The following is a 25707-nucleotide window of genomic DNA, read 5'->3' as shown; positions in this document are numbered from 1 at the left end:
GTAAAATGAAAGGAATAAAACCAGAGATTCAATTTGTTTGTGTGATCATACACATCATCACATTGTGTGGGGATATTCTTACGCCTCTTCCAAAACATCATGTCATTTAAAATGTTTTGACAAGTCTAGCAGAGTCTGAGTGGGCTTAGAATATATGTTACTGCATTTGAGAAGGAATGGAATGTGTATGTTTGGAATAAAATTTTGGGGAAGTTCTGTTAGATTTCCTAAATGTAAATTAAAAAGTAACTGTAAGGTTTGGTTTTTGTTGTTATGCTAGCTAGGAACATAGAGTCCTCGGAGATCAGAGAGTGATTACCTGCATAAATTTCAATAGTTAGTTTTGGAAGTACATTTTATTAATCTGATTTTTGCATGACAAAGTGACACATAAATGTATTCTACAGTGCAGACTGCCCACACCTTTAAGGACATTCTTACTAGGTAAGTATTGAAATCTCTGCACCCAGGTCATTATTACTGCTGTAGCTAAGGAGAAATTGAGAATTCTTATTATTTATCACCAATCAGTTCATCATTGAGCATATAAAAAGAGCTGGTTAGGTAGTTCATATTCTTGTATTTTTCTAAAATTATGTATTTTCTATTGTGTACGAAACTTCTTTATCTGTCTGCGCTTGGTGGGTATAGATTATTATAATTTCATAGGATTTAACATGTATTAAGTGTGCTGCAGAAGACATGATGTGATCTGTTCTTTAATCCAATCATAATCAAAATCTGTAACTGTGAAAATAGATTGCATTTTGATATTTCCTATATACAACAAATTTTTTCCAGTATTTTTACAAAACTCATTTATTTTCAAACCTTTGCATGTAGCACTAACCTGTTTGCCGTTGTGGGTGACTGAAGACAAAATAGTTCGCAGTGTCTTAAAACCCATAGCAATATCCAGCAGATGAGCAGCAAAGAAGAAGTTGTTGTAGTGCCCAAGGATTGACATAGTTGTGTACCAAGCTAAGTATAAAAATGACTGCAGAGAAAGTGAAAAGTGGCAGAGTGTTAGCAGGTGCTAATGTGCATTATTGGATCCAAAATATAGGTTTTTTTGAAGTCACTTTCATTGCTGTAGCAGGACACTGCCTATGTAAGGGTGAAAAAGCTCAAACTTCACCCTACTTGTGATAATTACCAATTATAGAGGAGGACATCACGGTGCTTTTGGTGTTGAAGAATGCTGAGAGCAGCCTCGTTCAACTCCAAAACTAAATATCATGAGGATGTGAAAAGCACGTATATCCTGACAGCAACTGGCACTTGCAGGGATGTGGAAGGCAGATGTTTCCAGATAGAGGAACCAATGAGTGGCAGTACTAATAACATATTTAAAGATAAATGGTGCTCTGCTCAGCTAGCGTGGCTAGCCTAGAAAAATATGACTTCCAGTCAATCACTTTATATTATGAAAGCTCAGTCTCACTTTTGAACAGCAGGGATTTCTAGCACTCCAAAGTCTGTGTGTGTGTAGATTCTTCATTCTAGTGAGAATACTCCCCACGATCACTCCTTGACGCTGAATGAAAGAGATTTGCCCACGGTCACTGGTATGGGCAATTAACATCAATCTCTTAGTAATTATTAAGCTACATTTGAAACCATTAATTTAATAAATAATGTACTATACTACCCAGAAAACCTAAGGTACATAACACAGCTTATTCTTTTAACAAGCAGTGAACCTGAAGCCACTTTGATGTCAAAGCTTATACTGAAAAACAATGGTTCAGTGTATTTTAGTGGAAAAGGAGTTTATACATCTTCACTTGATTTACTTTGGCTGCCTTTTATGTTTTGGAATGCTCAAGAGGATGCAAAAAGAGGATTCCCCAAAAAAAAAAAAAAGGGAATTTTGATATAAACATGGTCCTTTCAAAGGAGAAAGTTTGAAAGAAAAGAATGTCAGCCATGCCAAACAGATGATTCAAGTATAAAAAAGGATAACTTTTTGTAGACTATGCTTGATTTTAGTAGAGAGACCTTTAGTTGCTATGTTGATTTCTACAAAATTAAATGAATGCACCATTAACATCCAAAATGCTGAAATTGTATCATTGGTGTGGAAGTGCATACTGCCCTTTCGAATCCAAAAGAAAATTCTGACATAACAGAAAAAAATATTTTAAAATAGTTCTCTAATGGAATAGTATTTGTGTACGGTTGTTGAAAATAAAAACAGATGGTGAAAGACATACAATCATGTTTAGAGTAAATCAAAACATATTATTCTAGGCTAACATACTCACATTATCAGTGAAAACAACTCCAAGCTTCCAAATGTGGTACTTCGTATCAATGGAGCTTAACCTAGGAAATACAAAATTTTTGAAATGCAAAAATGTCAAAATTAAGTATTGAATTTGTGTTTATAAACAGCAAACTAGGTTTGGCACTTCACATTTGTTTGCTGAAGGTGGTGATATACATTAACTGTTCATTTTTTTAGAGTGAGGCAGGCGCTTCATTTTTCAGAGTATTCGTTACTTCTGAGCACCTATAAAGAGTTTCTAAACCACTGAAACTGGTGAAACAATTTTAGTAGGAGTGACACTGCCATATTCCAGACTTAAAAAATTGAAATGCATGTCAAAAATAGTGACATCTGGAACCCAAACTGCTTGAATTTGAGAGATAAGTGGTCTGTCTATTGTAAAATATTGCCAGAATAACCAAGAGAAAAGATAATGCCTTCTGTAAGATTTTAAATATTTTATTAGCCATTAGATGGCATGCAAAGGGAAACCTTTCTTGTGTGTCTTAAATATCAAGGAAACCAAACTCTTTTAGAAGCCTAAATCAATAGAGACTGGGACACTTTCAAACACTTGTCTTCAAGTCAGGAAAACATCTATGAATTTTTTTCTAGACACCTGGGATCTACATATTTTTATCATTACTTTTTCTATCTTTTGGTTTATAAACTCTGTTGTAAAAACTGTTAAATGCTGCATTAATTATTGTTTAAAATGAAAGAGTGCCCGGCTATATCAATCAACATAAACTCAGATTTTTTTCTCACTTTTATAACACAAATATGTTTTAGAATGAACAAAAAGCTTTTTAATTTTACTTCCACACTAGGAAAACTTCTCCATTTGCATTTTCCGTGCTGAGGAAAACATCACTACAGTTTCAATATAAAATCCATTTTTATCTTTGATGGTGAAGTTATACCAACACATCATTTGTCTGTGAAGTTCAGAAGCCATACCATGATACAAGAGATGCCTCTTCTGGTTCACTCTCTTCCACTGGACTAAAATCAAGGGCACTTTTGTCCAAACCCAAAAGTTCTGCGATGCGCTCTGCTCCATATAAGTCCCCGTACTTGTTAATAACCTAAAAATGGAAGAAGAAAAGCTTTGGCTTAGAGAAAGTCCTCAGTGACATTCACCCTACTTTAGGCCAGTAGTTGTCAGGAATTAAAAAAGAAAAGGTCTTTCACAATTAACATTACTAGAACAGTCAGAACTCCCAGGAAGCCAGGTGGGGTGGAGGGGAACATAAAAAAGAAAAATAGAAGCATTAAAGGCTATTATCTGAAAGCTTATGTATAATTTACTGTCATTTAAGCTGGCATGTTTTTCTTTTTTTAGGGGGATGAGGGGGCTTTGTATGCTAAAGATGACAATGACTGTAAATTAGACCTGCTGGCTGATTGACAGTATAAAGTTATTTCAAATGTCTGAGTCTAGGAAGGAAACCACAGCCTTCTGTCTTCCTCCCTCTTCCCACCTACACTGCAGCTGCCTGTTCAAAAAGACATTTAACACAACAATGACTTCCATAAAACAAATTTCAGTTCTCAGTTATTTGTATATTTATGTGTGCAGGAGAATATCACACAGATATCCATATTAACCAAATAGTAGATTATTGCTATGACTTAACATAATAGAAATATAAAAAGCCTACCTTCCGTTTTACAAATTTGTCCCAGTAATTGTTAGGGAAGGACCTATATAGATAAGGCAAAGATATTTCAAGTTATTTAACTTGTTCAGGGAAAATTAAAAAAACAACGAAAAAAGAGAAAATACCATGTTCCTGATCACTGCAAATTTTGCTGTAATTTCATTCACTCACTGCACTTCAATATCATTCAACTCCTAAATAAACACTTAATCATTCCTAGCCATAAAAATCAAGCCAAGCACTGATTTCCAGATGAAAATAAGAGAGTCTTGAAGCACAAATAATTTTTTAAGTTCAATGGATTACATTTCAAATAAATAGTCTTGTTCTCACACGTGTCATGTTGTTGTCATTGGATCTGACATCCCAGACAAGACACAGTAAAAACCATGTATAATTCTAAAGCCACAAGACTGTTCCCCTAAAGAGCATTTTGCATCATCTGCTTCTGAGCAACACTGCCCACACTAGTAATTAAAAGAAAAGCTGTTGTGTATACATAGAAGAAAGAAATGGAGCAGTAAATCTTTAATATTTAAGAGCTGTCAGGGTATCTATATTGAAAATTCTATGCTTTTTTTGAGAGTAGTAAACCATCATGATGATTCAAAAAGCAGCTGGTTTTATGCAGGAGAGATCTTACAACAGACACAAGGAAAAACATCAAATTTGTCCCACAAGAAAAAAAATAGTGTTCTTTCTTATCAGTGATGTTTCTTTGGTCTTCAACTTGATCATAAAAAATGTTCTTGAACTGTCTTATTAAAGCTTCATTAAAACTCTAGACTCAGTTCATATGAGAGGGAAGGATTACCCTGCTTAAATTAGCCTTAATCAGCTTCAGCAGACAGTGCAACATGCTGAGAACAGACTGAACACTGTGTCATTAGGGATAAGTGGACAATATATTTCATTAATTCATTATTCTTTTTGCTGAAGATAAACTTTCTGGATATCTAGATAGCTTGCAATCAATAGTGAAAGAAGCTGGTTGGAAGCTAAGCAAGCTCTTCAGTTTCCCAACTAACCTCTGTTGTAACTTTAATAATATGTGCTAGTCGATATTGCTGACTGAAATTAAGGAAAATTATTCAATTTTAGGTGTAGTAAAACAAAGAATTTCTGGTATTTTAGATATTCAAATCGTAGAATCACAGTTGGAAGGGACCTTAAAGATCTCATTCCAACACTGCTGCCATGGGCAGGGAACATTCCACTAGACTAGGTTGTTTCAAGCCCCATCGAGTCTGGCCTTGAACACTTCCAGAGATGGGGAGCCCCCACCATTATAGTAAAGAATTTCTTCCTAATATCTAATATAAACCTAGCATTCTTCAGCTTAAAGCCATTCCCCTTGTCCTATCCATACATGCCCTTATGAAAAGTCTCTCTCCAGCTCTCTTGAAGGCCCACTTGAGGTACTGGAAAGCTGCTTTAATGTCTCCCCAGAGCCTTCTGTTCTCCAGGTTGAATAGCCCCAATTTTCTCAGCTTTTCCTCATGGGAGTGGTGCTCCAGCCCTCTGGTCTTCATGGCCCTGCACTGGACTCTCTGCAACAGGTCTGTGTCTAACTGTTGGAGGTCCCAGAGCTGGATGAAGTACTCCAGGTAAAGTACAAGAGCAAAGTAAAGAGGGAGAATCCCCTCCCTCAGCCTGCTGGTTACATTTCTTTGATGCAGCCCAAGATATGACTGCCTTACTGGGCTGCAAGTGCACATTGCTGGGTCACCTCATCCACCAACACCCCAAAGTCTTTGTCCCAAGTCTAGTCTGGATCTGTTCTCTGCCCAGCCTGTATCAACGTTTGGGATTGCCCTGACCCAGGGGCAGGACCTTACACTTGGCCTTGTTGAATTTCACGAGGTTCACAGACCCACCTCTCAAGCCTATCAAGATCCCTCTGGATGGCCCATCCCTTCCCTCCAACATGTCAACCGCACCACACAGCTCGATGTCACCAGCAAACTGGCTGAGGGTGTGCTCGGTCCCACTGTCCATGTCACTGACAAAGATGTTAAACAGTGCCTAACCCAGTACAGACCCGGAGGAACACCACTTGTCACTGCTCTTCACTGCTTTAATTTTAATGACGGTTCTAAGGTCACTGTTCATAGTGCATAAAAATTGAGTATGACTGATAATATTTGGCAGCATATTCTCACTGTGATGCACTGAGTTGATTATTGTTGCTGGCTTGTTTTTATGCTTTGACGTACTAGCCACAACTACCCTGTAACATGCAAATAACTTTGTTCTTTTCCCGCTTTCTTTTACTGTCCTTAAATTATGATACTATTAGGAAAAGACAGGAATTTAAGTCTAGGTATACTAGTACCATAACGTCATTCAATTTGTTCTGAAAAAGCAAATTCTGAAAAATAGCCTGTAGACAAAGCATTCTTTTAAGGGAAGAGAGTTTATTAGTTATATTTGTCTGTGTCACTCCTATAAACCTCTGCAGCTTACTGATGTTTTTCTTTTTTTTTTTCCCCTACCCTTGTATCATTCACTCAAAGAACAGCAGATGATTCTTTGTGTATGACTACTACAGTGTTTGCTAATGCCTACAATCTGACAGAAATTCCTGTCAGACCTACTCAAATTCTGGGACTGATATTTTTCACTAGAGTTACTTCTCCTGTCATACACAATTTTTTTTAGCAAGGAGTGGGAAAGAAAGGCAGGAGAATATTGCTATACAAGTGAAATGGAGTAGCTAGAAAGGATGGAAGTTATCTTTTTAAAACTTTCTCAATAGTGACTAATATGTGAAATGTCTTGGAGAGACCTTGTGAGGTAAGATGCATAATCCTTGCAAATCCTAGAAAATGAAAAGGAGGTGGAATATATGTGTTATGGCAGTAATAAATAAATAGATAATATGGGATTTCACATTAGAATCTACTACTGTAGCATCTAATATAAGCTGCTAATTGCCTTTCTTTTAGATGAACTAAGTGGCAAGTAGGTAGGAAAGGTTCTAGATCCATGGCTTAATGAGTTACAATATTTATAAACAGTTCACATATAATAATTTTATTTTACATACGGAGTATTTATAACGAGGCGATCCCACTGTCCTTTAATATCGTCTTCAGTTGGCTGTTCAGTTATGTACAGTCCATCAAATTCCAGCTTTCTAGCTACCTCCTTTTCCCTCTTGAATACAACCAAAGGGACCTATGAAAATGACAGTGGACATCTCTGTCATGATTTATGTATTTTTGGTACCTATAGTACTCTTTATAATACTGTATAACACCAAATGTCACACTAGAACCTCCTGCAAGCAGATCAGTGTCTAACCAGCCTCTGAGCAATGGCCAAGCCCAACCCTCCCACACCCAGACTTTTTACTGGTGAGCATGGAATATCACTCTGGTTTGTTCAGATCAGCTGTTCTGGTTGTGACCCCTCCCAACATACTTGCTTGTGGATACACAGAGTGGGTAAAGCAAAGGGAGCCTTCACACTGTGCAACACTGTTCAGCGGTAACCAAAGGGTGACTGTGTTACCAGCACTGTTTCAACCACAAATCCAAAATACACACACACTGCTAAGAAAGATAACTCCATTTCTGGGAGACAGAGTACACACACACACACACACACACACACACACACACAAAATCTACATATTGAATAGTGAGAATTTTTAAACAACTAGGTACAAATAGGTATTTCAGTATTAGCACCAACAATCACTTTGGGACATAGCCAATGTTGTTTAACAAATAATAGATTAGTAGCAAGATAAGGAACTTACCTTTAAGCAATAGTATCCAATCACACAGACAAAGGAGATGATAGTATGAATAACTGCTAGTGCTCTGAGAGCAGGTGCCATGTAGCCTGTACTTTCTTCTAAAACAAAAAAGACCATGCCCTCCTCCTCTTCCTCTTCAGCAAAAGAATTCCAGAGATTAGAGTCTTCCTCTACTTCATCAAGTGGTTCTTCTGTCACCTGAGAAAAATTCAAGCATGTTGAAAACACACAATAAACTTAAAAGCTTTTTCCTTACTCTAATGACAATTGATATCTGCAAAGCCTGCGCAGAGGAAGATGATAGAACATTAGCTTTAAATGTCCTTCACTTTAACAGTCTCCAGATCATGTCATGCCATTAAAAAGAAAATCTAGAAAAAGCAAATACAGAGAGTTTAAAAATCTATCCTCTAACAACGCTGTAGCAAAACTAAAACAATGAAAACATTATGCAAAGAACTTTTTCTTGGTGGATCCAAGGAATGACAGGGTTATGTAGTATGACTGAATTTAAGGTTTGTTTTGTAATCTACATTTTTCCTGGATTACTAAAGTCTAGAAAGAAACAAAGTTTTCATGTTATGAACTTGTACATTGTCCACAAATTTTTATTTCATAACTCAGTTTAGAGTTTATAAATTAAAAACAGTATTTAATCAGCCATAAAACTGAAATACTGCCCTAAATTCTTCCAGTGACTTTAAAAACCCGACCTTTAAAATAAAAGCCCTAAGTGCCCAGAATAGTTACCAACTTTAAAATATTTTTTTTAACTACTTCGTATCTAAATGCTTTAGTTCATGATTAAGGGCTTTCTTAAACAAGCCTTGAAACCATCATCAAATATTCCTTTGGAACTAACAAAAATATTTAAAAAACAATGCATAACCTTACCTTGTAAAATAGAAGAATAAAATTGATGGCAAATGCAACAAATAGAGCAAGAAATCTTAAGTTATAAAAATTTCTTGCCAAGTAGTGCTGAAAGTAAAAAAAAATACACATCAAAATAAGAAAAATAGGTAGCAAGGTTTCTAGGAAATTAAATACATAATTGTGTTGCCTTTATGCACCTGTGATAATGAGCAAGGGCATTTCTTGGCAGCCTGTTCTCCCATTTCATGGCAAATGGACTTAAAAGTAATGGCCTTAAAATTCTAAGTCAGAGAAGACTGAAATAGAATATTAATGGAAACTTTCCAAAAAGAAGTCTGTAAAGAAATGCTAGAGAACTGGAATAAACTACTTGAGAAGGTATCACAGAATTCAACATTTGATGGTTTTAAGAACAAAGAAAAATCTTATAGATAATAGAATTACAGATTCTAGAAATTAGATTATGGAAAATAGAGAGCTCCTAACAAGGAGCTCAAGAGGCTAATCTGTCCTGTTAGACCAAGATGGGAGAAATTACACACAGAAACACTTTATATAACTTCATGAAGTATTATAACAATCACAAGAGACCGAATACTTCTAATCATCTGAAAACTCATGCCAGTGTTCCTTTTAGGATGACATTCCTTCCTTCAATATCAAACAAGGGTTCCATATGCATAAATAAAAATTCAATGACTAAAAAATTTAAGACAAACTTACAAGCATTTTTGTTTGATAAATTTCCAAAGCTTTGAAGAAGTTAGCCATAACAGCCTCTGGTTTCTCAATTTTTTGTCCATGCCTTCGCTTCTTTTTCTTGATTTTTCCCTCTTCGACCTGCTCAGATTGTACTTCCTTTGCTTTATCTTGTTTCTCACCATCTTCCGTGCTAGAAGAAAGGTTATCTAAACAAAAATACCCAGCCAAACTTCTGTATTGTAAATGCATTCATTTAGAAGGAATTTGAATTTAGAAAGTTTGGCTTTGAAAGGTAGTTTTGATACTGGGAGAAAAAAATCACAGAATCAATTAGATTAGAAAAGACTTCTGAGACCATCAAGTCCAATCTATGACCCAACACCACCATGTCAATTAGACCATGGCACTAAGTGCCTCATCCAGTCTTTTAAACATCTCCAGGGATGGTGACTGCACTACCTCCCTGGGCAGCCCATTCTGATATTTAATCACTCTTTCTGTGAAGAAATTCCTTTTGACGTTCAACCTGAACCTCCCCTGGCACATCCTGAGGCCATTTCCTCTTGCCCTGTCACTAGTTGCCTGGAAGAAGAGACTGAGCCCCACCCACCTGTTACAGCCTCCTTTCAGGTAGTGTTAGAGTGATAAGGTCACTCCTGAGCTTCCTTTTCTCCAGGTTAAACAACTTGAACTCTATCAGCCACTCCTCATAGGACTTACCCTCTAGATCCTTCACAAGCTTCATTGCCCTTCTCTGGATAATTATTCTAAGTAAAAGACTTGAGGTAGATGATAAAAAAGTAAAAAAGTGACCTTAGTTTCAAATAACATGCAAGAATAGAGTTGATGATGGGAAGTAAAAAAGGTAAAATGCCAAAATCCAGGCAGAAGTAACTGTGCCAGGTGTGACGTACATAATGTTTGCCCAAACCAACGATATACCTGTATACTTGTATACATTTATACAATGTACATGTATACAACCAGCATAAAAATTTTAAGAGTGCACATATACTTTCTTGAACCTGGGGCTGAAGAGGGGAAATAAAGCTATTTGGATCTGGTGCACAGGATTGTAATTGAATCACAGTGTCATAAAATGAATTCATTCAAGGCAATTACTGTTACAGAGGTGAATGAGCAATAACAAGGAAGTTTGCTTCAGAGAGTTGTACCTTACAAAGTACACAGAAGATGACAATTCTTCCTCCTGCACCACTGAACTGCCTTTATGAAAATTAAACATCAAGACTGTATGTAGTAATAGAAGAATTCAGTTACTAACAAAAAACAAAAAGCTGAATTTGCATATGTGTAAAATAATGTTGAGGCATCAATATGATCGAAATTTTTAGGAATGAAAATAAAAGAAATACTGTTTGTGGTTCACTTTATCCCACTACTACCACAGTAGGACTCATAATGGGTGTCTATGAATGTGTTTATCTTCTACCAGATGTAGTCCCTATTGCAGCCTCAGAAACATAAGCCATTTAAACTCAAATTTTTAAGCTGAAGGCAATTTAAATATGTGAAAGTACTTGAGAGAAGAATTAAGCAAAGCAGACAAGAGAAGACAAGAGGGAATAGGGAAAATAATACAGATAGAAAGAGATCATGCTTATGCAAAATCAGAGGTGAAAAAGCCTAAAATGAGAGACAAATTATATCAGAACAACTCTGGGAATTTTTAAAAAGACAGTGGCCACAGATTTATATATGCAGAATTGTCAAGGGCCTCAAAATCAGACAACCATTTTGTTGCCCCCTGAGATGATCTGCTACCCTTTAGTATATTTTCAAAAATAGTGTATACCTCTTAGTGTATTTTCAAAATACTGATGAGACAAAGTGTACATAAAGTGTTTTGAATACTGAGCATTGCTTGCATTATTTCTGGCCAAATTATCTTGCAATAGAAAGTACCAAGGAATTAAGCAGGAATTTTGTAAAACTGACTTACTCGGCCTTCTCAGCTTCTGCTTTTCTTTGTGTTCCAGCTTCTTTTGCAATTTCAGATATCTGCAAAAAGTATTTTAACTGTCAAAATGAATCCATTCAAATAAAATTCTGGTAACTTTTATTACTGTCTTCTAGGAAACAAATAAAATAATTAATAATATTTTTATACCACTTTGCACTTTTAATGAGTTAGATTCTTAAAAAATAGGCAGTATTTTAACAGTGAAAATGGCAGAAATTCTTCTGATAGCCTTTTCCAGTATAGTATTATCAATACTCTTAACTAGTCCAGTTAACTGAACAACTTATATATGTGATCAGGCAGATCAGGCAGCTACATAGAGATATATCCTAATAGCAGACTCTTCCACAGAGATTCAGTGGAGTTACTGATTATGTGGAAAATGAGCGTCAGTGTGCCTCTTCTCAAATATGAAACAAGAAATAATACATTGATGTTATCATCAAAAATCTGGAAAAAAATCTGTGTAATTATCAGATATTATGACACCCAATTACTTAGTCATGATCAAGTGATGCAATTGAAAACAGATAAATACTTTAACAACTTCTACTTACACAATTTTTTCTCCAAGCTCTTTATCTTAGCTGGGCTGATGGTTCATTAAACCTTTACTGGCACACCTCACAACCCTCCTATGTGTTTACAACATTCCCTTGAGATAAGGAAAAACCAATATACAATTTTACAGATGGCTAACTGCAGCAAAGAAGCTGGGGCCTGGATGTCAAACACCTTCAGGCTTCATATTATGAGATCAAAGTAACTAATTTCAAATGCGGTTTGAAAGTTGAAGCTTCAGTGGAAATCAAAGAGATGCAGGCCCTGAAGTCCTAGAGTCACAAAGGAATCTCAAGTGCCTAAATTTGTTTCCATACCCTTTTGCAAAAACCTATCTTAAGTCCTAATCCTTTTCTGTATTCTCTTGAAATTCTTAGACAGCAGTTGTGTATTGGTCCTACTTTTCTAGTTAATGCCTAAGTACAATTATCTGTATTTGCCCCACTACTCATCTCGATGCCTATCTCTTGTGGACACTAAGGAAAAAGATTCATAAACAAATTTACTAAATTGATCTTGCCTTGGCTATCTCACCTATTATCTGTGGAACCTCATCTAGTAAACCATGCATGTGTAACTGTTTCACAGTGAGTGTCCTCTAGGATTTCAAGCAAGTGGAGGGTAATTCAGAGATCATTTGATGATGCCTGGTTCTTTTAAGGGGTAGGGTGGTAGAAGAATGAGTAAATCCCTATCTCTTTCCATCCCTCTATAATATGCTTTCTCAGTTTTCTAGGCTGAAGAGCCTAGAAACCCAATTAATTCCATACATAAGATTTTTTCCATATCTAGTTTTGAGATCTTGCTGACCTTCATGGAACCTTATTCAGTTTTACCACATTCTTTTCAAAATGTAGGAACCTGGTCTTCAAGACACAGGTTCATGAAGCGTAGCAATATTCTGGAGTTTTCCTGTCTATTCCTTTCTCCACATTCAGAACTTCAGTTTGCGTGATTGACATTTTCATTGAACTGATACTCTTATACAACTCTATTATATTCCCAAGATGTCATACCAAACAGTAGCAATGAGCTCAAAATGCAACATTTTGCACATAAAATTATAACTTTTTGTGCAACATACATCACTTCACTGATTTTTATCGGCTATTTTAAGGCAACTTTGCAGTTAGTTCTTGATTTTACTGCTGATTTATTTTATTTACTGTGATAAATTTTCTCATTTCTGAATCCACACAGCTCTCAGCACAGATTCCTATGTAACTTCAAAGTAAAAACTAAGTGCTAGCAGTCTTCCTCATATAGAGTTCCATAGATTATTTTGCAGTTTCTCTGGCTATATGGTAATGTCATTGACCTTATTATTACACAGTTGCTTTTCCAGTATATAGAAGTGAATTTTTATGTCTATCCATTTGTGTAAATTTTATCATTGCAGATGCCTAAGGAAGACATAAGATTTCCTGAAAGGAATTTTTGATTCTTACATTGCTGTTTCTACTTTGAGCTCCACTTAATTCTTATATCTAGTGCTCTCACTGGATTACTTGAACCATTTATATACACACTGCGAGTAGTGATTTCTGTACTATAGAATTAGTTTTTGTAATTATTAAAATTATATTGGTAAGTTTCACTAGATAACATATTAAAGGTAAGAGTTGGATAAATATCACAACTGACTTGACTGGAAGTATTTGCAAAAATTTCTGAACTGTTTTATCAATAGTTACAAACACATCTGTGAGAAATGTATGGATCAATGTAAAGCAAATTCTAAAATGTTTATTCAGATTTGAATTAAAATATTTACTTCAACCACTGCTGAAGAAAATTTTAAGGTATTTACTCATACCTGCTAAGATTCTTAAGTTAAAATAGTATTTTTAAATACCAACCACATTGCGTTTATGCTAAATGAGGCAGGATTTTTAAAGACTAATTTTTAAGTACACCCACAAAAATGAATTAAAAAAAAATTGAAAAATATAGTTTGATCAAGCAAGAACCAAATATTGGAGAAAAACATGAATTAAGAGAAAATAATGAACTAAGAAGTTGTACAGTTCAGATTTATCTTGAAAATATCTGGAGAGTATAGCATAAAGAGATTACTGGTGAAAGATATATTTGAATAACAAGTAGAAACAGATCTGAACTGTAGAGTGAAACATGCCTTCCAAATATAAAAATTAATTTTGGTTTTCACATTTAGTTCAATCCATTTTTAAACAGAAAAATATTCTATTCAGTGCAGCTGAGTGGAACTAAATATAATTATTATAAAACAGAATTTATTTCAAATAATAGAATAAAAGTATTGCATGCGATCAGTAAAGTAAAAGAAAGATGATAATGTTAAGGCATATTACGTAGAAAATAAATTGGAAAAGTAATTGAAATATATTGTGAAAAAATGGGGTATGCAGAATAAACAAGATCATAAACCAGTTAAATCAAAAACTGTGCCTAGAAATTTGCCAGCAGTTTTTGTCTTGAATAAAGTCAAATGAACAGTAACAACAATTTACTGCACTGAAATCTAAACACTGGGCTGCATTTTTCTGCGGTGCAAACTTTCCTGTTGGGTTTTAAATGAGTACAGATTGTAAAGTATGTTCTCACTGATAACATTTAGCGATCAGTTAAATGGCAAATAACTATCTTTTTATTATTAGTAGTAAATCTCTTTAATTTACCTGTAATCCTTTTTTCTTATGAACTGTGTTTTCTAAGGATGTCTGTATCTCAGTACCAAGGATTTCTGCAATATCTCCAAGTCCAGCATCATGAGTATGTTTTGATCCACCTTCTTTCTTCGTAGGAATGCCAAAAATGTCTGCGATTATGTCACTTTCTCCCTTTTCACCCTTCACAAACTGCACAAGTTCAGCTCTGATGCCATGCTCAGCACCTTCAGCTTTTTCTGCTTCCATAACATCATCATGGATTCCAAACTGTGTTGGATCAGGCATATCCCCTAATATTTTAGTAACTTTTATGTTTTTGGCTCCTTCAACCAGGCCACCCCCAAATACAGTGCTCCAAAGAATCTTGAATATTCCCCACACTACAGAAAAGAACAGTTGAAATGTCCCTACAAATAGGATCCAGAAAAAGGAGAAAAACACTTTCACCATCTCTTTTACTGTCATCTTTTTAACTTTCCTGTATTGTTTCCTTAGGTTCTTAACAGTGACCATTTTAAAAAAGTTGGCAACATTCTTCTTCACTGCAACACAGGCAACTGCAAAAGCTGAAGCAGGCTCCAGAGACTTTTCTTCTTCCTCATCATCTCCAATATCCACTACATAAGCAGACTCTGCCTCTTCCTCTTCCTCAGGCCTCTCAGTAGAATCTGTTTCAGAGATCTGAGATGCTAACTGCATTTCAAAGATTGTGTCTTCACAGAAATTAACAAAGAGTTCCATTTTTTCTTGCTCTCCACCTTCATTTACAACATCAAATATAAACTGTCTTTTGGATTCCTTTACCTGTGGCTTCTCCCATTGCATTCTACTGGATTCACTGATTTCAAAGTAAACTCTTTCTATTTTCTTGGCCCCACCCATTATTTCAATACGGCCAAGATATGGTTCAAAGTAATTAAGAACACTTTCTGCAGGTTCAAGTAAGCTCTGAAGGCGTGAATCATTAGGCATGTGCTCTGAAAGGTTTGTTAGCAGTACTGCTACATTAAATCCAATGTCTTTGGCTGGTTCATGGAATCTTTCCACAAAGTCAACATAGTTAAACATATCATTTTCATCAGCTTCTGTACAGGACAGCAGAAAATCAATCTCTGACTGTATATATTGTTTTTGAGCCTCCATTGATTTCTGAAATTCCTTCTTTGAAATTATTCCTTTACCATCTGGGTCGTACTCTTTGAAAGCATCTGAGTTAGTCAGATCTTTTAACTTCAGGAACATGTCAAAGAACTTCAAAATCATTTCTACATTGCTAGATGATTCTACAAGCGTGTCTACCATTTGTTTTCCGATAGTTCCATTTACAACGTTACCTAGGTCATGTATTAAAACAGGAAGTTATTTGGTGGTTACATTTCAAATAAAGACATTTCATATTTCTGCTGAAAACAGAACAAAAATATTCTTAAATCTTAATATTTTTTCTTTCAACACGTTTTTCTGTAGCAGCCCTCTATTTAATGACTATGTATATTCCGAGTGCCCCTGGTGGTGAAGTGGTTAAGGCACGGCGCTGTCAACTCCGAGACCCGGGTTCGATTCCCGGTTAGGACACTCCCTGGGCAGATGGAGCTCGTTAGCCCTGTAAGGCAATCCATCTACATCCTGAGGACCTCGCTGCCACCGTCCAAGCGTGCTTGGCCCCGGCAGATGAACCTCAGGATTAAAGGGTGGGCTCAGTTCCGTGCACACTGTGTCTCACCTAAAAAATCCAATGTGCAGGCTGGAAGGTGCAAAGACCTTCCCCGGTTCTTCGTTCGCGAAGACTGGCCATTATATTACATTACATGTATATTCCAGAATAATGCTTAAAGAAATATGAAGTATGTTTTTTCCCCCGATATTACATAAAGGCAATTAAAAAGCAGTTTAGAAAGATTAACATAATAATTGTGCTTTACATTATTAAAGTGATATAATTATATTTGATCATAAAGAAAAAAAGGTCCAACCTTCAAGCAGTGACAAGAGCATCACTACCATATCCTTTAGCAGATCTAGTAGTTCCTTAAGCAATTCAATCTGAGCCGAGTCCTGTAAAAAAATGGAGAATAAGGTTGGTTTTTCTTAGTATTTATCTGGAAAACTAAATAAATTTAGAGTAAAACAGTATTAAAAATGCTCAGCTAAATGTAGTTCACATTATTCACCAACATTTCATTGTCATTTTATTATGATTACTATTAGAGGTCTAATACAACATGTAACTTACTAGAGCAGAGGTATTAATACCATAAAGATAGGCTTTGATAGAGCATTAAGGAATAACAAAGTGCAGATAAGGGACAGCAGAAACTAAAAAAATTGCTTGCTACAGAGATCTGGAAGTATCTAAGAAAAAAAATCTATCCTTTTTCACTTCACTGGGAATATTTATTGGCATAATGCATTACCACTCAAAGAGAACTAGAACTGCTTAGTTTAAATACAGAACATGATAAGTCTAACATAGATTTGTGATTAAGGACCTAAATACTATTAGGTATTCTCAAATTTCTGATATATTCTGTAGGGTGGGAAGAAACCTAATGTCAGAGGATAGCAAGAAACACTGAATAAGAGTGAGGAAATTGCTCTTTGCACGTTTGCCTTCAGCACCTAGAGCATGAGTGTACGGATACATTGAGCAGAACTCACAAAAGAACACAGAATCCTGATACTGTGGACTGAGGTGGGACTCCACAATGCACACTGCCTGTTCCCTCCCGCTCAGTGTTTGTGATTAATTAACTGGACAAGCTGATCAACTGTCACATTCCTTCCCTCTTTGAATCTTTCTCAGCTTTTCTCTTGTCCTACTTAGCTTTTGCATGGGAACCATGCTTTCAATGGTGCTTCTGCGCTGAGAGATCATCAGGTTTTGGCAACAGGGAGGAAGAGACCAAACTGCCACATTCATTATCAGAAAGGTATAATTGAGCTGTAAGCATCAAGTTTGATATTAGTAAAGGTAGGTGCACAGCGACAATTAATGCTAAAAGGAGTGATACGAAGATGTTAGTCCTGAGATTCCGTCTTGGACCTGCACATTGCAACAGCCCTTTCACAACCAAAGAGTATCAGCAGTTTAACTACTTTGCAACTTGACTAAGTTATAAACATATGCAAAGAAGAATTACTTAAATACTAAAAATACCTGTGAAAGTTTCATTTGCATATTGGCAAAGACATGGAGAAAGCCAACAACTGCATCCCACAGCCTACTATGAGCCAGACTCTGTTGATTACCTATGCAAGGGCCCTAAAAAAGTTAAGAAAGCCACATTTTTATTTGTGAAATAAAACAAATAAAACCATTTGTTTTCCTATGATTTGTCCTCTCCCCTCTCCTCCACCAAAAAAAAAAAAAAAAGACATTTCAGGCTTCCATGGAGCTACATGTGAAAGTTTTCCAAGATCTCTTTGGTACTTTGGTATCTAGGGCATAGATACCAGATTGTATCATGTAAAATATGTAGCCATTCGTATGTTTTAGTTTTCACTTTGCACTGGTCCAGTGACTTCCATTTTTTTAAATCCAAATTTAAAAAAATAAAGCCAAAGTATTTACAAATTTATGACAGAACACAATCATGCCATGTAATCATAGAACTTCTCTGTTAGTACCTTGAGTAAAGCATTCTGTTTACCTGGATATATTCTGTAAGGGAATTGAATATTTGTTTGGTGACAGCCAAAGCTTTAGAAAAATTACGTTGTCCTGACTCATCAATGACATCCTTTCCTGAATAGTACCAATAGAAGTCACTGATGGATTCCTAAGAAAAAAAAAACCACATTATATTTTCTAGTTTTAAATTCAATATGCAGTATTTACTGCCTGCATTTGTATTGCCAAAAGCTTAATCAGCAATTCAGATGAAATTTAGTGTATCAATCTATTTCTCATTACAATAATATTTTGCACTCTCATCAGAAATGAACCATGAAATCAGTCAACAAACTTCCGATTTCACAAAGAATTCTGAAAGGACATCTATTTTCAAAGGAAGAAAATATTAAATAAATCAGAATTCTTTATTTTAGATATCCCTTTAGAAAGAATTTTCATATTTGATTCCAGTAAAATGTGAATTTATAAAAGTGAAGGAAAGGCAAATATTTTATAATCCATTTTCCTCTGTTTTTGTCTCACCTGAAGACGCAAGAGGTAGTCGACTGTACTAATGATAATATTCACTGTTGTGGTGTTGCCCATCTGAGTACGTAAGTAATTCTGAAAATCTGAAATAAGAAGTGAATTGTTCTTGGTTGGTATAAAGGAAAAAAAATAATACAAGGTTATTTTCCTATTTCATGGAGAATGCATTATTTTTAAGTACTGTGTTAGGTACAGATGCTTATGGGTCGAATTGAACTACAGTAGATCACAATGTAAATATAACTGATGAAATGTTACCCACATAACTTGGAATAGGCTTTACTAGTAATATATCACAAATTTTGACTTAAAAATCCAAGGGAACTCTGCAATTCAAATTTTTGTCATGCCAGTTTGCCTCAGAAAACTAAATGAGAGGAAAAAAAAAACCATTAGAATTGGTTCTATTCAACTCTGTTTAAGAACAGACTCACCACATATTTCCCCCAAAATTCAGTTCACTTACCATTGTTATGCCCTTCACAGAGCAGTTGCAAAAATCTAAACAGATCTCTAGTAAATTCGTCATGCTGCAAGACCTTTTCACCTTTAAAATATACAAATGCAATGATTATATGACAATTGTTATGATTAATTATGCAGAACACATAGTCTTACAGTAACCTTTAAAACTGGAATTTTAATAAAAAACCAGTATTTTAAAAGCGTTAAAGCAATTTAAAAGAAACAGACTGATAATAATGAAAAGAAAAACTGAAACAGAAAAAGCAGAGCAAAAGTATTTAGCACTTCAATGCATCCATGGTTAAAAAACCAACACTAATTAAAAAAAAAAAGCAACAAGATACATATCTAATAAGTAAATTGTTAGTCATAACTAAAATCATGCCTTAAATATGAGTGACACTTCTTTAATAAGCATCAAACTCTTTATCCAAGCTGAACACACAACCTGCTGCAGACCACAAAGCTAAACCTAAAGATATCTGAGAAGATGCAATGAGAGATTTCTCTCTGTATTTGCAACACACTTTTGCAACAAGAGTATCAAAAACCGTAAACCCAAACATACCACGCTCACGAACGATGACTGTGGATCAAAGAAAAATAACAAGAATACAAGATAAGAATATTGGAAATTACAGTATTTTTCTTAAGAATTATTGCTAAAGATATCGCAAAAATAAAGCATATTCAGAAGTCAAAGCCTAGAGTTACTTATAGTATGTTTAACAACAGAAACCTCAAGCCACAGTAAGTAACAGTTCTAGTTAAGAAAGGGAGCCAAAATAATGTTTGAAGCACTACTGGAATCAATTTCATTCTACTTACGAGTTCCTTCTTCAGTAACCATTCCCAGGCCTTCTGCTTTATTCTGTCTCTCAAACGCATTCAAGTCAAGAACACTTATATTTGGAAAAAAAACAAACAGCACAGACAGGAAAAAGCACTGTAGTACACAGTGGATAATTATTTCCTGCTATAAAATCTCTGGAGGCCTTCAACGACTACTCTTGACCCACTATGATACGCATTGATATATATTTTATTAAATACTCATATTAAATTTAAAAAATTAAACTTTGGATGAAACTAAGGGTGCAGTGTGCATTTCTGAAAAGAATTAAGTCTTGGGTCAAGTCTCACCACTTACGTAACTGCACTCCCGGTAATGTCATTCATGATTTCATGTATAAACGAGGAGTGGAAAAGGAACCTGAAAATTGCTGTTAATGATGCCTTAAACCTGCCTCCAAAAGGACATTACTGCAGTTATTTCTCACTTACACTGTTTTCCACTAAGTTGTCACTATTACTTCTATTGTTACTGCATGCATTATTATGTTATTCGGAAGGTGTACGAAATTTCTGATTCCTTATTTAGAAGACAGAAATGTAATCAGAGATTCCTTATCTTCAAAGGATCAAAAGAAACTGATATCTGATTTTTGTTTTGCTAACTTGTCATAGCTAGGCATGTGGAATAGCAGAATACTTTCCACCCAGTCAAAATAGAATTCTATGATTATCAAATTTGTAGTTCAGTTAAATAGCGATGCAGCCACATATTCTGTGTAGTGACATCATTAAAAAAAAAAAAACAACACATTTTTTAAAACATCATTTTCATTCTCTTATCACTGTTCAAGTCATTTTATCAAAACCATTTTTAATTAAGTCTTGAGTGATAGACATACACAATTGGTAGTAACATCACGGCAGGGCCTGTTTGAGCAAATCCCTACTAAAGTGTTTTACATAAATGGAAAAATTACAAGACAGATGTTATTTAATTAGGCTGCAACTATTCAACTATAATTTCTACAGAGCAGGTCACCATTCCTTCCACATTTTATCCTGTCTTCATACTGAATTCTAATTCCCAGTCTACTCCTTCAGAACCCTTCTGGTGCTTTAAAAGGCTTAGAAAAGGAAATTGTCTACTGTAAGAGTAATCAGAAACACCAACAGTTTTTCTCCTGTCTGGGAGTCCTTTACCTTAACTAGTTTGAATTTCTGGTTCATCAAGGGAATGGACTACTGCAGTTTCACTGGCCACATGCCACCTCTAATAAACCTGATACATATGCAGAGGATTCAGATGAAAAGAAGAGATTATGCAGCTTGCCAGAAGTGTGAAGAAACTGAAATATTATCAGAGCTCCACTGGCCTGTCTCTCCCTCAGTAATGGCTTTTCTCCATCCTAAAAACTTGAGGGATCTAGGATCAGTAAAGGAGCCATTACATTTTACTTTTCTGCCTCTCCAAACTAAGCCTTCAAAGGCATGCACAGTCTTTTGCTTATTTTTTTCCTTTGGAAGAGTACTCCAAAAGATTAACAGACTATTCCTATTTGTATTGATACACAAAACTTTCCTACAAGAGTTCTACAACCTCTGACTTCTGCAATTTACATCTAACCCATCCACCTGAACTGAGAAATAAGCCACCAAAATGAATAAAACTGAATCTGTAATAATAAAATTTATGCTTTTACCTGCAGGACTGCATCAAGCCCGAAAGACTTTGAAAAAATCCAGCATCCCTTTTCTCCTTCAGGTAGTCCAGCATTTTCTGCAGGTTATGTATTTTGGGGAGTAAAATATATAATATTAACATTAAATACAAAATAAACATGAACAGTTAATTATTAATATTTATCAACTAAACTAACAATAGTAAAAATAATAACATTATTAATGATATAAAATTATACGAGTTATCAAGTTTCTGAATGAATTCCTTGAAATGCAAATTACTGACATGCAATAGCATAATTCTTATCACACCAAAAATTCACTGAAATTTCTTCACTGTTTGACTTAAAATTAAGTGCATTAAAATGAACAACAGGACACTAAAATTCTCAAAATTACTTTTATGCAAACAAGACTCATAGCAGTTAGGAAAGCATTACCTGTTGAACTATGGTGTTTCCACCATTTAGAATAGCAATACCAAGTTTTAGTGTTTCAACAACCATGGGCCCTGTATGACCTGTCAGAACAAGGATACAGTCATTAAAACTTGCAATTATGAACTGTTCAATCAGAAATGCGGTCTGGAAATTTTACCTAGCACAGTTGTAACTGACATTTATTTTGCCACATCATCTATCATAAAAAAGTTGTATATGATTTATATATCACATATATATATAATGACAATACACTATGTATGTATATGCATAACATTATTAAAACCTATGACGTACACCATGTATACTTTAAATACCTCACAGAGCATTACCTTTGCTTGCACTAATCATCTGAAGGACCATCTCAGCAGCTCCACGATCATGTAAGCGAGCTTGCTGATAGAGTGTTCTCTGTTTTTCCATTTCTTTCTCCTGGGTTTGGGAAGAAAAATTAGAGAATACAGACTGGAACTGACCCAGAAAAAATAGGAAGATGAGAAATCTGAAGTTGAAGACTGTCTGCCTTCATAATCCATGGGTTGTTTGACTCCAAAACTGCATAACAAACCATCTTTGTTTCTTATGAATAACTTAGTAAACCAGCTCAACACACACTGTGTTATGTTATTCTTGCATTTATTCTAGTGGATATATTTTAAATACTTGCACATTAGATAATAAGAAAGAAATGTTATTTAAACTCTCACCTCAAATGTCTTTTCTTTTTCTTCTTCTTCCTCTTCTTCTTCCTGGCAGCTCTTTTTATGTTAAAAATAGAAATCATAAGATCTTGCTTATTATTTCTATAAAAGTGGCCAAATTTTTTTTCAAGCAATAATTAAAGGTATTAAGTAGATTTAAAACCCCCATAATTGCAAATACTTGTGCTGATATTCCCTAATCTATGAGTAATTCAGGGTATTCATCCAACTCCATACACACTCTGTAACTGCAGGCTGTACATTCTTGTGCCATATCTCTATATCCATAATATTTATCTTCACAGTCAAACTGCCATCTCATGAGTCAGCTGGAATCTATATGTTCCAAAAATTGTTAACATATTTTTGACAGACTTCAAATATTAAGTCCAAAATGATTACCCAAAGAATAAAGATAAGTAACATGTTGAGACTGCTCATGAGTTAACCATGTACAAAACAAAGTGCCAAGTGATAGCACTGTAGGACTGCACCTACTGGAATAGTATTGTATATATATTGGAATATAATTGTATAGTATTTTTTTAAGGTAGGAAATTTCTCATTATATATGTAACTCTGAACAGCATTTGCTGCATTAAAAATACAGAAATTACTAGTTTCAAGCAGTCCATGTAAAAAACAGGAAAAAAAATTAAGAAGAATCTAAAATTAATGGGCAGTACCTGAGTGCAATAAGGAATAGAGGTTGAAATTATATACTTACTTTTGCCATCATTGCAGAATAGGCAATATATAAAGGATCATCTTCTAGTTTACTATGAAGAGTAAAAAAATATTTTAAATTATTTTATGTTGTAGTAATATAAAGATGTCATATGCCTACTAATATTTAAATTCATTTTTTATTAAACTAGACACACATGTACTTGACAAGCTATTACACTTGAAAATCATATTATAAATGTATTTTCTTATCCAAATCCAAATCTAACTTTTTGAATAAACAACTTGAATACTTAGTCATATTGGATAAGTAAGAATCATTGCCTGTTGTAGGCACAGAACAATAATGTGGAGATATAAATTAGAACTGTGAGATGGCAAGATTATGTTAGTCATACAGAAAAACTATATGAAGCACTGGAATACTCATAAAAAATGCATATTTTAATCAACAGTCTAAAGTCAAACCAGAAACTTGCAATGAGATACACTATAACCATCAACAAACCTTTTCTGACATACTGAGTAAAATGTAATGAATACAAACCAAAAGAACACACATCTATTACCAGGAGAGACCAGGGGAAGGTACTCTGATTGAACCAGCAGTTCCTATAGACTTTATGTTTCTATGAGAAGTCAGGCTGTTATTTCTGTATTGGGTACTTACCAAGCTTTTAAAAGGTCAAAAATAGTCAATATTTATCTCAGTGTAAAGGTTATACTGAATTTAAATGCATGAAAATGAATGGAACTGAAAGGGAAAAAAGTGTGGTGGTTTGACTGTAGCTGGATGCCAGGTGCCCATCCAAGCTGCTCTGTCCACCCTGTTCTATCATCCCTGCTGCTTTATCATCCCTGCTCTTTTAAGCTGCTCCTCAGCTGGACAGAAGAGAAAAAAATATAACAAAAGGCTAAAGGGTTGAGAAAAGGACAGAGAGAAATCACTCAGCAATTACTGTCACAGGCAAAAAAGACTCTAATTGGGGAAATTAGTTTAAATTATAAAAATTATACTCTGATAAAAATCAGAGTAAGATAATAAGAAAATAAACCCCAAATCATAAAACACCCTTCCCCTCTTCTTACTGGGTTCAACTTCACTCTTGAATTCTCTACCTCCTCTCCACCAGGTGACGGGAAATGTGGTCTCCAGTCAGTTCATTGCATGTTATCTCTGCTGAACCTTCCTCCTCATAGGAAGGACTCCTCCTATGCTGCTCTATATTTGCTCATGCCTTTCACAGTGATTCTTTAAGTGATCTAAATCACCATTCATGACAACATTCTACCCAGACTATCCCGATGACAAGGATATGTGACTAGAGAACTGGATGCTTTATCCTTTCTTTTCTTTCTGTGTTTAATGTAAGCTATTACGCTTGTGTTCCATTTGTAAATATGTGACTTAGACCTTTGAAATTCTTATAAAATAAATAATTTTTATGGACACTGCAATCAGTAAATAAGTACATGTGATGTGGAAGTTATTTTGTCCTGCAAATAAAGTACAAACAAGTGTAGCTTAAATCTGTAAAGTATTCCCAGTAGGATGATGTTATACACAGGGCATCATATGCATTGAGAAATGATTGATTTTCTTCTGCTTCTTTTTGCCTACTGAAAAAACAGTCAATCTCAGAAAAATGAAAGATAAATGGTTAAAATAAATAAACAAACCAAGAATGAGAAAAACTGGAAATATTAAAAGCCAGATCAATGTTTAATCTGATAGAGTTTATGAAATGTATTCATGATTATAAAGGGGATTAAAAGTTGGGGCGCTTTTTCTGTATCTGAAGAATGTCTTTATCATTTATATAGTAATTCCACAGACAAAACATCAGTTCATTCCTGGAATGTATGACTCCCAAACATCAAACAAAGCTGTATACAATTTAGGAAGATGGGTAATCTGTCATGTCAATAACATTTTATTTAGCAACATATACCAAAAAGAAAAACTGTATTGCATCTGTTCTGTTTTACCCATTTAAATGCCCTTGGACGTTTGAGACAATATAAGAAAATCCCGTCATGTTTAGTGTCATGAGCTTATAAAAGTGAAATCAGATGTCAGCACAAAAGTTGGTAAGTTAACAGCAAGTAAGTAAGAGCAACGAGGCTGGTGAAGGGACTTGAGCACAAGTCCTATGAGGAGAGGCTGAGGGAGCTGGGGTTGTTTAGTCTGGAGAAGAGAAGGCTTAGAGGTGACCTCATCACTCTCTTCAACTACCTGAAGGGAGGTTATAGCCAGGTGGGGCTTGGTCTCTTCTCCCAGGCAACCAACAATAGGACAAG

At 35.1% G+C, this 25707-nt stretch overlaps 1 protein-coding gene across 1 annotated transcript in view; it reads right to left on the bottom strand.

The window, feature by feature from the left end:
* Positions 1–25707, bottom strand: part of RYR3 (ryanodine receptor 3) — a 224193-nt gene that overhangs the window by 7129 nt on the left and 191357 nt on the right. The window contains exons 78-99 of the mRNA XM_027879319.1: positions 23447–23498; positions 22726–22776; positions 22351–22450; positions 22019–22098; positions 21599–21675; positions 19932–20005; positions 19672–19689; positions 19105–19185; positions 18633–18721; positions 18127–18255; positions 17634–17738; positions 16450–16531; positions 14486–15810; positions 11244–11302; positions 9302–9470; positions 8597–8683; positions 7703–7900; positions 6986–7116; positions 3937–3979; positions 3233–3360; positions 2268–2328; positions 851–997 (exon numbers count right to left, since the gene is read on the bottom strand). Of these exons, the coding sequence (XP_027735120.1) occupies positions 851–997; positions 2268–2328; positions 3233–3360; positions 3937–3979; positions 6986–7116; positions 7703–7900; positions 8597–8683; positions 9302–9470; positions 11244–11302; positions 14486–15810; positions 16450–16531; positions 17634–17738; positions 18127–18255; positions 18633–18721; positions 19105–19185; positions 19672–19689; positions 19932–20005; positions 21599–21675; positions 22019–22098; positions 22351–22450; positions 22726–22776; positions 23447–23498 (3286 nt within the window). The remainder of the gene's footprint in view (positions 1–850; positions 998–2267; positions 2329–3232; positions 3361–3936; positions 3980–6985; positions 7117–7702; positions 7901–8596; positions 8684–9301; positions 9471–11243; positions 11303–14485; positions 15811–16449; positions 16532–17633; positions 17739–18126; positions 18256–18632; positions 18722–19104; positions 19186–19671; positions 19690–19931; positions 20006–21598; positions 21676–22018; positions 22099–22350; positions 22451–22725; positions 22777–23446; positions 23499–25707) is intronic.

The sequence above is a fragment of the Empidonax traillii genome, unplaced genomic scaffold, assembly GCF_003031625.1.
Source record: "Empidonax traillii isolate 1590-97213 ecotype Southwest subspecies unplaced genomic scaffold, ASM303162v1 scaffold53:size2875158, whole genome shotgun sequence".
In the NCBI taxonomy this organism is placed as follows: Eukaryota; Metazoa; Chordata; class Aves; order Passeriformes; family Tyrannidae; genus Empidonax; species Empidonax traillii.
Note: the sequence above shows the minus strand (reverse complement) of the source record. Positions and strands in the feature narration are given on the sequence as shown.